This window comes from Phalaenopsis equestris, unplaced genomic scaffold, assembly GCF_001263595.1.
Source record: "Phalaenopsis equestris unplaced genomic scaffold, ASM126359v1 Scaffold000347, whole genome shotgun sequence".
NCBI lineage: Eukaryota > Viridiplantae > Streptophyta > Magnoliopsida > Asparagales > Orchidaceae > Phalaenopsis > Phalaenopsis equestris.
Window position 1 is genome coordinate 1,360,075 of NW_018164789.1, and position 12,892 is coordinate 1,372,966.

Below are 12,892 nucleotides of genomic sequence, written 5' to 3' on the forward strand. Positions count from 1 at the left end.
GTGGGCCCTATAAGACGACTTGGTTATTTCATAAGCCTTGTTTGCCGATAAGCCACCATATGGTACCATGAGAGACTCACTCTCTGTCCGTATAGCTCGACGTGAGCTTTGAAAGCACAGACATGTTCTTGTGAGATAGCAACCCTTTGACACACCCCTTTAATCATCACTTGAATGTAAACAGGATCTCTTTAATTAATAGTATTCTTGGGCATTCTACAAGATGTAATTAATCAAAGAGATACGCCTATTTAGGTATACTTTTGTGGATACTCGGTCTAAAGTGTCTCGATTTGATCATGTTTGGACATACAATCTTGACTTATCGCACGAGGTTTATCTCACATAAGCTCTCTATGATTCTTTTTAAAAAAAAAAAAGTATTTTCCTAGCTTTCATCTTATTTCCCCATTTTTCGATCCTTCCAAATCTACGAATTGTTTCGACGATTTAATTATGAGAGCTCTTTGAAAAAGAGAATCCAAAGACGACGATTAGATGAGCTGACGACTCTAAATATAAAATAACCAAAAACAAACATATGAAGCTGAACCTAAGATGTCTCGTTCTACAGCATTTGAAACTATTTCTACATCACCCATCACAAATTACATGACAACAATTCTTCTAATAGTCTCAATCTGTGTTCATGTACAAATGTGATAAAGGAAAAGATGATTATCTCGTCGAAGAAAATCTGCACTAGAGGTTATTGATCCTAAACATAAGACAGAAGATTGAAAAACACATGATCATGCCATGGCTTGTCAACTCTATGACCGCGAAAATTACATAAAACTTCAATCTATATAAAATGGCAAAAGAAAGTTGAGATGCCACAAGGCAAACTTATTCAAGTGTTGCAACACCTCTAAATTGTTTGCCATTGAAATCAAAATAAATGACCTGCGACATGATGAGTTGAATATTACACAAAATTGGCTCTAACTAGATATGCATGAAACATACACATAAATATGCTCAAAATTTTACCCTTTATAAAATCATTGTTGAACAAAAGAGAACTATCAAATTCCTTCTAGAAATCAACAAAAAACTTGATAAAGTTAAGAGGAAAGATCATGCGAATCAAACATCTTCCCTCAATTCATAGCCTTTGTTGAAGAACGAAAGGAAGAGAGCAGAAAAAAACTCATAATGACAAGTAGTCTCATTACATCAAATGTTGATAACTCGACTTTATAAACTCACAAATGATCACAGGACAACAATTCAAAAAGGAATAGACCATGGTGTTAACATTGCAAAAAGCTTGGTCTTCTGAAAAAGAGTGTTGGAAACCTATGGAAAACCTGCATATTTGAAACTCACAAAGTCAAAGGTAATGGAAAAAATCAAACAAACACAACATCAAGGGAAGACAAGCCTTATGAACATAGTCCATTAAGAAAGGAACAACATGAAGCTCTCCAAAGGCTTTTGGGACAATTTTGTTGGTCTTCTACCAACATTCTAGCACAACAAGATAGTCTTCCAGCTGCTCTTGCTAATTTCAATAGGAAGGATCGACCTTGAATAGTGTACTCAGGAGCATCTGATCACATAACAGATGATATCATTATTTTTTAATCATTCCATTCTTGCAAACACAATATTGTAGTTAGAACCGCAAATGACTCCCTCCCATCTGTGGAAGGAAAAGGGAGTGTTAAACTAACAAATTATCTTATTTTTCAATCTATGTTCTATGTACCTAGACTTCCTGCCCATCAGTAAACTCACTCTTAAGATGAATTGTGTTACTAAATTCTACCATAATTTGTGTGAATTTCAGGTGATAAACTCGACGAAAGTGATTGGCAGTGTTGATATGTATCATTGACTCTATCTGCTCACTATGACTCCCACTTCAAAAGGACTATCCTATTATTCACGATCACTTGAGTTAAGTCATGTATCTAAAACTATTTATCATGAGAGTCAAGTTATGTCATGGCATTTTTGCCTTGAGCTTCTTAACTTTTATTTAATTGAAAAATTATATCACTATTTATTTATCAATAAATAGTCTTAGTTCGTATCAGTGTGAAACTTGTCAACTGGTTAAACATACTCGACAAGTATACCCAAGCCTGAAATATAAAACAACACTTTCCTTCTTTATTATTAATAGTGAATATACAAACGGGACTGTGATTTATCACCTTCATTAATCGCCACACAAGATCTACATGGATCTTTCTCATGAAAAAAAAATATGAAACTACTAGCATATTTAAAACCTTCAACAATATGATACTCACATAATTGCTGATCAAAATTCAAAATTTCAAAACTGATAATACAAAAGATTACTATAACTCCACTCTTAGCCCTTAGCTATCTAAAAATGACATCATTTATATAAGCTCTTGTATTAACACACCCCAACAAAAAAAGATGCTGAGAGAAAGAACAAACAACTCCTCGAAGTAGCCCGATCAATTCTATTCACTAAAAATGTATCCAAACACTTATGGGGGATGTAATTCTCACATCCACCCATCTCATAAATATGACGCTCAACAAAGTGCTAAATTTTAACTGAATTCTCAACCCCCGCATAAAATCATGCCCACATATTCAATCATTTGCCTAAAACCAAGAAATTTTGTATCTAAATTTTTGGTTGCATCGCATTTGTTCATCTACATCAATCTAAATAGACCAAACTTGATCTCAGGTCAGTCAAATGCATATTTGTGGGATATTCTTCAAATAAAAAAAAGTATAAATACTACTCTCCAGAAATACAAAAATTTTATAGCCATACTAATGACACCTTCTTTGAAAACCAACCATATTACCCCAAATTTAACATGTAGGGCGGAACCTCAAACTCATTTTCCTTGCATCTCTAATGCACCCCTTATTGTCCCCACTACCGTAACCTGAAAAATGAACTTATTACTCCACTAAACCCTTTCACAACTCCCACCAAGAGCCAAGTACTCTGTTTGTACCCAGAAAGAAAGAACCCAGTGAGCATGTAAGTGACAATATGCAAAATTAAGAATGCAAATCACCAGAACCGACTTCACATCTTAAGTATTCACACAGAGGTTGGATCAGCACATCATGAACACCAAGAGGAAGGAGAACAAGAATGCACAAAATACTTGATAGAAGAATTTGTGACATGAAAAATTTACCATCCTCTTACAAATTTTTTGTTCAAAACTTGAATAATGTACAAGTCTCAAAATCAATCTAAGAAGTCTTATATGTTCTTGCTTGAAAAAAAGGCCGTGGAAGAAGAGCTGTAGGGTACAAATGGGTACTCACTGTCAATTACTAAGCAGATGAGAACATAGAAAAATTCAAGGCTAGACTTGTATAAAAAGGGTTCACCCAATCTTATAGGAACAACTACCAGGAGACAATTGCACTAGTGACGAAACTCAACACAAAAAGAGTATTACTAACATTGATAATCAACCTGGACAGTTCATTATAGCTGCTAGATATTAAAAATATATTTCTTAATGGGAACCTTAAGAAAGAAGTGTATGGAGATACCATCAGTATTTAAAGAACTGCACAAAAAATCAGTTGATGTGCAAACTAAAGAAATTATTATATGGGTTGAAACAATCTAGCAAATCATGATTTAAAATATTCACCAAGACTAATCTTGCCAATGAGTACTATCAGTGTTAGGCTGATCACACTTTATTTGTGAAATCAAATTAAGAATGTATGAAGGTTATCTTTATTGTATATGTAGATGATATTATTCTTACAGACAATAACATTAGTGAACTTGAAACAATAAAAAAAATAATAGCTTCTAAGTTTGAGATCAAAGAACTTAGAGCTTTAAGATACTTCCTGGAAATGGAAGTAGTTATATCCAAAGAAGGCATTGTCAAATCCCAAAAAAACAAGCCATTGACATATTAAAGAAAACAAGAATGTCGAGATGCAAATCAATAGATAATCCTATGGATCCCAAACGACAAGCATCAAAAGGAGAGGATAAGACCCCAGTTGAAAAGGATATGTATCAAACACTTATGAGAAAACTTATTTATCTGTCACATACAAAACCTGACACTATTTTTTTGGTGGGTGTAAAGAGCCAACATATAAATGATCCAAATGAAGATTATTTACAAGTGATCTTTCAAATCTTGAAGAACCTAAAGATAGCTTTAGGACGTGGACTGATATTCGGAAAAATTGAGACCTATGAAGCTGAAATCTACATTAATGCTAACTAGGCGGAGAACTGATAGAAGATCTATCACGGGTTACTATTCATTTGTATGAGGTATTTGGAGAAATAAAAAAGCAAGTTGTGGTGGCAAAAAACAGAGTAGAATATGAGAATTGTGCCATGACCCTAGAAATTTGTGAATGAATGTGGCTAAAGAAACTACTGGTGGAACTTCAGAAGAACAACCAAAGCACTATTAAGATGTTCATGATGCTCAATCAACCATAAGTATTTCAAAGAACTCGATACTCCATGATCGAACCAAACATATAGAAATTGACAGCACTTCATCTCTAAGAAGACCAATTGAGAAGTTTTTCAGGTAAGTTATATTCCAACTCAGTATCAGATTGTCAACATTCTTACCAGAGTTCTTTCCCGACACCACTTTAGTGATCTTAGCAGCAAGTTAGGGATGTATGTTGTGCACAACCCAACTTGAAGAGAGGTGTTGACATGCATATTCCATTTAGAAAATCGTGGGTCCACTATTACATTTGAAGAGAACCTGTAGCATCTTTGACGACATCAAGAGAAGAGAAATAATCACACGGTCTAAGATGAATAAGAAGATGCAGTGCACATATCATTTCTTGCATTATCAATATATATCCATAAAACTTTATAATCTATGTCAGAAAGATTCTTCTGTAAAGAAGTACATATTGAAATTTGCTCAACTCATGCTGAAATGCGAGTTAATTGAACCAAAGAAACACAATAGCAAAGTATTTGGGTCGACTGCGGTCATCTACTAGTAATGTGTTGCAACTAAAGTTGTATTGGTCTCTACACAATGCCCAAATCCTAGCACTTAAGGTAGAGAAACAACACAGTATATCAAGTCCACACCACCCTTAACATAAGGTCAGATTGAGTAGTGGGAGTACAACTAGCGAAGCATCTAAGCAAAACCTGCTCAAGAAGAAACCAGTCCAGAATGGAGATAGTGGAGAGAATCAACACTCCCAAATTTGTCCCAGCCAAAAAGTATTTTAAGTGTCATTATTTTGGGAACACTCTGTTCAATTGCCCAAATAGGAGAATGATTTCATTCACTCGGCAAAGAACAATGGATACTATGGACAATGGCATAGGAGATACAGAAAAATATGATGAAGTAAAGTAGTACCAATTTCCAACTGACAAAGAAGATTTGCTAATAATCTGACAGGTTCTTCAGATAGAGCCAACATAATTCACAGATCTTGAACTCCAATCTTCAATCACCTAACTCAATCAAAATTTAATTCAAAATTCAAATTTTAAATTCAGATCTCAAGTAGTGAGACTCACTTTCTTGGGTTTAGTTAGTCGTCTCGGTTAATGTCAATATATGTTGGACTTCAGTCACATCATATTGACGGTTCAAATATTGATCTCACTTTTGACCAACTCATTTGGCCAAAACATTCATCCATCCTTCCTTGATGGGTGTTTCATGCAAAACATGGCTTCAAAGCTTGGGAGAAGCTCAATAGCAATTGAAACCCAAAAAAATCTTGAGTTGAGTAGCTACACCAGGCATGCCACTTCTGACATAGTTATGTCAATAGTGGCATAGTTATGCCGCGTATCTCCCCCCATCTTCTTCCTCTTCCTGGGGCGAATTTTATAGGCCTTTTGATCAAAATCCTAAGTTTAATCATCCTCCCTCTCTTCCTTGGCCGAAATTCCCCCTCCCTTTTTGCCTCGCAATAAAAAAAAATTGAAATTTCCCTCTCCTCTCAGGTGTAACTTCCATAACTACTCCCTCATCTCCTCATTCTCTATACCCATCGTCACTTTTCTTCCTATTACCCATCCTTACTTGGTCGAAAGCTTCCCCAACCTCTCCTTTTCTCACTACCAAAATCAAGGAGCTTCCAATAATTCCTCTTAAGATTCCATTCAAGCAAGAAAGACAGACACTAATCCTCTCTTTATCATTTAATTTATCAAGTATGAGTTTTTTTGCAAGCATGGATTTAAAGTTCTTTTCTTTGAAAATGTGATTTCAATCTCTCCTTCTCATCTTTTCCTTGGTTGTAAACCATCAAACACTCACCATTTTCTCTTCTTCTTTCCCTTTGAAAAAAGCCACCACACCTACTCACCATTTTCTCTTCTTCTGTCCCTTGGCTTAAAACTACCATACGCACTCACTCGCTTATCCTCTTCCTTCCAAAGGCCAAAAACCATAGACTCACGCTCTTCTTTCCTTTCACTTGGTCGAAAACCACACACTCACCCTCTTCCTCTCCTTCTCCCTCTAGCCAAAAATCACACACACACACACACACACACCCTCTTCCTCTCCCTTTCCCTTTCCACTTGGTCGAAAACCACAACGTTTAGGGTCTAGACATCTTGCAAAGTCCAATATAACTGCAATTATACCACATTGTTAATATACGATCCCAATCCTCTCAAATATCGAGCTATGGTGCTCTCTTAGGGCTTAACTAAGTTGCTCGAACTCAATTGTGTCCTCCTCTATTAAGAGATCTTGTTGTTGCAAGAGATGTAGTCTCACAAACATGTTTTATTTGTATTAAATTGGTAGGTGCTTGTGCTGCAACTCTCATTTCATCTTGGACCATCGAGTCAGTTTATTTTTTTCCTTCTGTTGTCGAAGATGTTGCAATTTCTCCCACAAAAGAGATGTACTTTTCTTTAACTTAATCATGGCTAACTTTATCATTTTTTTCTGATGGGGCGTACTTAAACTCAAAAACATGTTCCACTGTCTAAAGTCACTCAATGAACTTGTCGAGATTTATGTGATCATAAAAATTTGACAAGTTAATATTTAAACCAAAGCATGGACTCTTCTCTGATATTAAAAACCAAACCGTCGGGGTATTACTTTTTCGTTACTAGAAATTTTTTGGTAGAAGGGAGTCATTTCTATCTCTCGATTGAGCAAGTCACCACTATGACTATAAATAAACTCACTGGATTGTCTCCTCTCAAATGAGATAGTTAAAGAATTTTTAGTTGCAGACTCCATAATAAGTTCTTGAACATCACACTAAGGGTTTCCTCGTTGGCAGCGAGACAACTTTTCCACTCGATCAGGCTTCAGATAGATGTAGGATTGCAAATTAATGTTGGACTGAAGAATGATTTTTGGTGGTAAGTATAGGGGTGAAATTTTGGCAGAGTTAGGAAATCTGGGCTTTGAAAATTTTAGGTTTAAGGCTAGAAATTATGATAGGGATGGCTAGGATATTGGGTTGGTCGATGATTTAGGTTATGTGAAATTTTGGGTAGGCATAGAAATGCCAAATCCCTAAATATATATAGTTTTTAAACTCCAACTCAAGATACCATTCTAAGGTTCTTGTAACATATTTTGGAAGTGAATTTAGAGGGGAGGTAGTTTTGGAATAGTGAGAGAACAAAAAAATGTGAGGTCGGCGGTGTTTAGAAGAAAATAAGTGTCGTTTGGCGGCTATCCCAGATGAAAGTAGCAAAGGGAACTCTGAATCGGCGACATTAAAGAGGCGAGGAGGTTTCACCACTTATTCTCAAGTAAGATAAAGATACACCACTCAAAAAAGGAAGAAGAAACAACACTCCAAAGAGCAGAATCACACTAAAGTGCACAAATCTTAAGGAAAAAAATCTTTCAAATTCTTAAATCAACAAAAGTTAAATTCTAAATAGCCAAAACACAAAACATATAAAAGCAAAATCACACTAAAGTGCACAAATCTAAAAAAAAAGTCTTTCAAATTCTTAAAATCAACAAAAGTGAAATTCTAAATAGCCAAAACCCAAAATATATAAAAGCTCACTAATAGAGAATAAACTAAATCAGAAAAAAAGGAATCAAGGAAACAATCCGGGATCGTAGGAATTCCATAACCACGAGATCATGGGGATCCCATATCCACGAGATCTTAAGAGCCAAACCGCGAACTTCCGCGTGCGTGAAGAACACATCCCATATTAGGGAGAGACTTATTTTTGTGATCTTACTTATGCTTGTGACAATTTTATATTGATATCTTACTTTGATATTATTATGATATTTATTATTTCATATTTTTCATTAACTTAATCATTTAATTAAGAGGTTCAAGCCTCATCTCACAAAAAGAAAATTGTTTAAAATTGCCCAATTTGAAGCGTGACTTAGTGCAATTATGAAGAAAAATGCTATGAGGCGTACGCCCTGAGCAACTTGGGCGAGGCATATGCCCCACATTGTTTGAGAGGGACGCCTCACCATAAGTCCACTAAGTTGTGCGTCTCTCGTACTTAGCTTTTTTTCCCATATATTAGACGGTTTGAATGCAAACCAAAGTTGTACTCTCACATGCAAGAGCTCTCCTCACCCAATTAAGGTGCATCTTTCATTGAAGCGTGCACATCCCATGCTTAGTTACTTTTCCCCATATATTAGACAGTTCGAATACAAACGGAATAAATACTCTCACATGCAAAAACTCCCATCTCCACAATCAAGCTTCCAAGTATCGCCACCGTCAATTGTTTGTTGCCATCGCCACCAACTGCTACCACTGACGCCTTTGTTCGTCTAGTTTTTTATTATTTATTATGTTTTTACCTAGATCTATGCATGGTAGTATGTTAGGTGGACAATAAAAGGAGATATTTGTTATGCTAAACTATCTTATGTCATTGTCATTTTATGTTACTTTCATTTCATGTTTTATATTAATTTGATGACTCAATCAGTTGATGTTTAGAATATATATTTTTTTGTGCGAGTTGTTACATGATATTTTGCCTACGTATATTTTAATATCATACAAACATAATTAGTCAATTTTATCATGCTAGAACATTAATGTTTGTTTTTAATATAGATATGAGTTATGATACATATATATATTATTTTTATCCCATTATTTTGACTTGCTCAGTTTTCAAACAGTGAGACTTACACCTAGTCAATACCCAATTGTGAATTTTAAACAATTGGAAAGAAAATATCTATATACCCAATTGCACAATTTCAAACCTTGATTTCATGATATATTGCAACTTCAAAATGAATGTTGCACTGCAAACAAACTTTTAGGGAGGTTTCTTTATAAACCAAAATGAGGTTAAGAACTATAAAAGTTGGGGCCTTTTTATCAATCATTATTTCTTCTTTCTTCGTGTTGGACCACTAGAATTTCAGCCGAGTAATGCTTCATCGAAATTAAAAAAAAAAAAAAAATGCTTCACATCAACATAAGCATGTGACTTAAGTCATAAAGACATTTAAAGTTCCGAGATACTAGCATATATTTTTATCTTAAGCATTTGTAATATAAGAAATAAATGCAGAATGTAGTTATGGTGAAACAAGGAAGACTTAAATAGGCAGTAGTTAATAATTCAATCAAATAAAAAACATGCTAGCGAGAATATAAGAACAACTATTGCCATATGATCAAAGCCTGAAAAAGTCCAGTTAACGTAACAAGCACTTACGCCAAAGTTCTATGACAAATGAATGCACAAAACAGATGATTTGTTGCCATGTACAAAACCTTGATAAACAAATGAAAAAAAGATGGTGAATTCATAAAATAAGTTATGGTGAATTCATAAAATAAGAAGAATGTAGTTATGGTGAAACAAGGAAGACTTAAATAGGCAGTAGTTAATAATTCAATCAAATAAAAAACATGCTAGCGAGCATATAAGAACAGCTATTGCCATATGATCAAAGCCTGAAAAAGTCCAGTTAACGTAACAAGCACTTACGCCAAAGTTCTATGACAAATGAATGCACAAAACAGATGATTTTTTGCCATGTACAAAACCTTGATAAACAAATGAAAAGAAGATGGTGAATTCATAAAATAAGTAAATTCATTCAAATAGAGTTAAAATACACATGATGATGCATACCACTAATGCCAAAAAATTCTTTCTAGGCGGTCGTCTTCTGACCCTAAGAACACATGGTATCCGGGCATCATATCCTCCAAATAAGCCTTGGCTGGTATCAACCAAACAAGGTGCCCTAACCTTGGATTTAAGGGAGTATCGGTAATCTATATCATCTTTACCCAAAGAAGCTATTCTTCCACTACATTGCATGACCTCTACTTCAGAATGCTCTTCAATGTATCGTTTTGTAGGCCTTCTAATCCTTTTGGTGCCACATTGCACCGTTTGAGCATTGAAATTGTCCTCATTGCATTTCTCGAGCGATTTATCAAGCTCCTGTGTAGATGATGCTTGTTGCTTCTCAATATGGGTGGATGTATCATTCAAGGTTTCCTCCAAAGTCTCATTTAGTGGATCAGTGGATTCGTTCATCGCCATAAAAACAGGAGAAGACAAGTTGCTCTGAGTGCCGCTTGCTATCTTTTCTTTCACATCACTGAGAACTATTTTGTTGTCCTTGATAATGAAATTTGTGGATGGAATATCACAAGAGTTTGTTAATCCCATTGCAATGCGTCGCTTAAGCCACAATTTATCGTCGATAGAAGTATGCCTCCCAAAGGTGGCTCTGAAAGCCTCTTGAAGCTCTCTGACTGAGAAATTATCCAGACAGATCTCTCCCTCCAGCAAAGAAAAATCAGGCTTCAAACTTGAATAATTTTCAGAGCAAGATACTTCAGACACTTCATTTACTGCTTTCTTTCCGTTTTCTGAGCAAGCTTCAGTAGATTGGTTTCTAGCAAAGGCATCATATATACTTGAATGGATAAAAGGAGCCTCGGCATCCATCTGTTCAAAAAATCAATTTGGAAAAAAATAAAATAAAAAAAAAAAATCTATTTGCAACTTGACATCTATACAGTATAAGGGATTAGGGACAACGTAAAGACAGGAGAATAAATAGTTATTTCAGTAGAAGGAAGTTCATAGTTTCAGCATGCACATTTTTCATATAATCTGAGAATAATAACAAGCAGAATAAAATGTGCCCTATTGGCCCGATATGGTTTTACATAAAAGGTGCTATTTGGATGCGGGAAATTTTGAGTGATGGAATGAAAGAGGATTTAAATCTCAAGGAAGTGGCTGCAGATTCATAAAGAAACAACGAATTCACATATGTTATTTCATTCCGTTCATCAACCTTCAATCCAAATAAAGCCAAAAATGTTCTAAGAACTGTTGACCTCATTTTTGTGAGGTATTCTCTTCTCCTCCTTAGAGCCTAGGATCTAGTTCTAGGAGTTCTTATTGACCGCCTTAGAAAACTAGAATTGAGACTCACCCTTTTAGAAAACTCTAGCCAATTCAAATTTTCCTTTGATGTCTAGCATCTTTGGCACAAGACCATCGTCTTATGAAGGAGCGGTTATGGGTTATTTTGCGAAGATTCAAGGGAAATGTTCCAAATAGAACTTCAAGCCTTAGGAAGACATCGTCACGACTCTTTTTCGTCACATACACACATCAACGGCCAAAAGTTCACAGAATTGCACGAAATCGGACTTCAATTAAGCCCAAGGGACGGGTGAAAATGTGAACATCTCCAAATGACCTCCAACGACAAAATGGACTGCGCCAACGCGTCCGGGATACCAATTTTGGTAGGAAAGGACACCCATATTGCCATACTTTCGACACAAGAAAATTGGCACGCAAATCGATGAATTCGTCAGAACGATTTTCGACGGCGAAACAAATCGCGTCAATGCGTCCGGAGCATCAAAATTACCTAAAAGGAACATCCAATTTGCAATGATTTCACACGAATTAAAATGTGCAAATCAAATTTTTACTTTAAAAATTAAATATTTTCATACTTATAAATTTTTTTTTACTTTAAAAATTAAATATTTTCATATGTATATTTCTTATTATATAATATTTATAAAACCTAAACTCTATTCAAGCATTTTTTTTTCTTTTCTTCTTTCCCTTCTTCGACCGAGAGCAGCTCGGGCCTGCCCTAACTCCCGCGACTCCTCTTCTAGACAGGGATCGGTCAAATTTCTTCCCTCACACGCGGCATTGCTCTGCCATTCACGCACGCGGCTCGTCTCTTCGAGCTCTGCTCGACCGAGCGGTCCCCCAACTGCGATGTTCCACCTGGCCGGCTCTTCCTCTGCCCTAGGCCGCATTTCCTCCGCTCTAAATGCATTTCTTCTCTTCCTTTACCTGATTCGGCTACCAGGGAGGTTGGTAGGTGGCTTCTCCTTTCTCCTTTCTTTGCTATAGAACCCCAGTTGGGGGAAGGTTGAGGGTTGGCCGAAATTTTTGAGAGTTGGGAGGTGTTGTCAAAATCTCTTCTAATTTCATTCTTACCTTTTCTTCCCATCCTCTGTGGCTTGGGGGTTGTTGAAAAATTTTGAAAGGGAAAGGGAGAGTTCTTGAAGGAAGAAAGCTTGAATTTGTTTCTGCTGTTATAAAAAATATTTTCTCTGTTTCGCGGTTCGAAGACATTCGCAGGATGTCATTTCTGAGGCTTTTAGGAAGAAGAGTGTTGCCGGATCTCCATTTGACCCACTTTGGTTGCCTCGGATCGCTGCCGAGCCCCCCTTTCTTGCTCTTCCTTGGCTGGCCGAAAATTGAAAAGGAAGGGGGAAGTGCTGTCATTTTCCTTTTTTGGATTTCCTGGTTGTTTCTTCTTAAGTGGCTTGGTATTCTTGGGGTGATGTTTTTTTCTCGTTCTTCTCTTAAAAAAAATTCAAGCAAGGTATCCCTTCCTCCCTTAGAGAAAGATATGTGGTGAAACTTGTAGCTTGCACATAGAAT

The 12,892-nt window shown here is 36.0% G+C and overlaps 1 protein-coding gene across 4 annotated transcripts in view; it reads right to left on the reverse strand.

Annotated features, from left to right (window-relative positions):
* Nucleotides 1-12,892, reverse strand: part of LOC110026023 — a 30,335-nt gene that overhangs the window by 5,548 nt on the left and 11,895 nt on the right. For all 4 annotated transcript variants that reach the window (XM_020726770.1, XM_020726768.1, XM_020726771.1 and 1 more), the window contains one exon: nt 10,079-10,909. In XM_020726770.1, the coding sequence (XP_020582429.1) occupies nt 10,079-10,909 (831 nt within the window). The remainder of the gene's footprint in view (nt 1-10,078; nt 10,910-12,892) is intronic.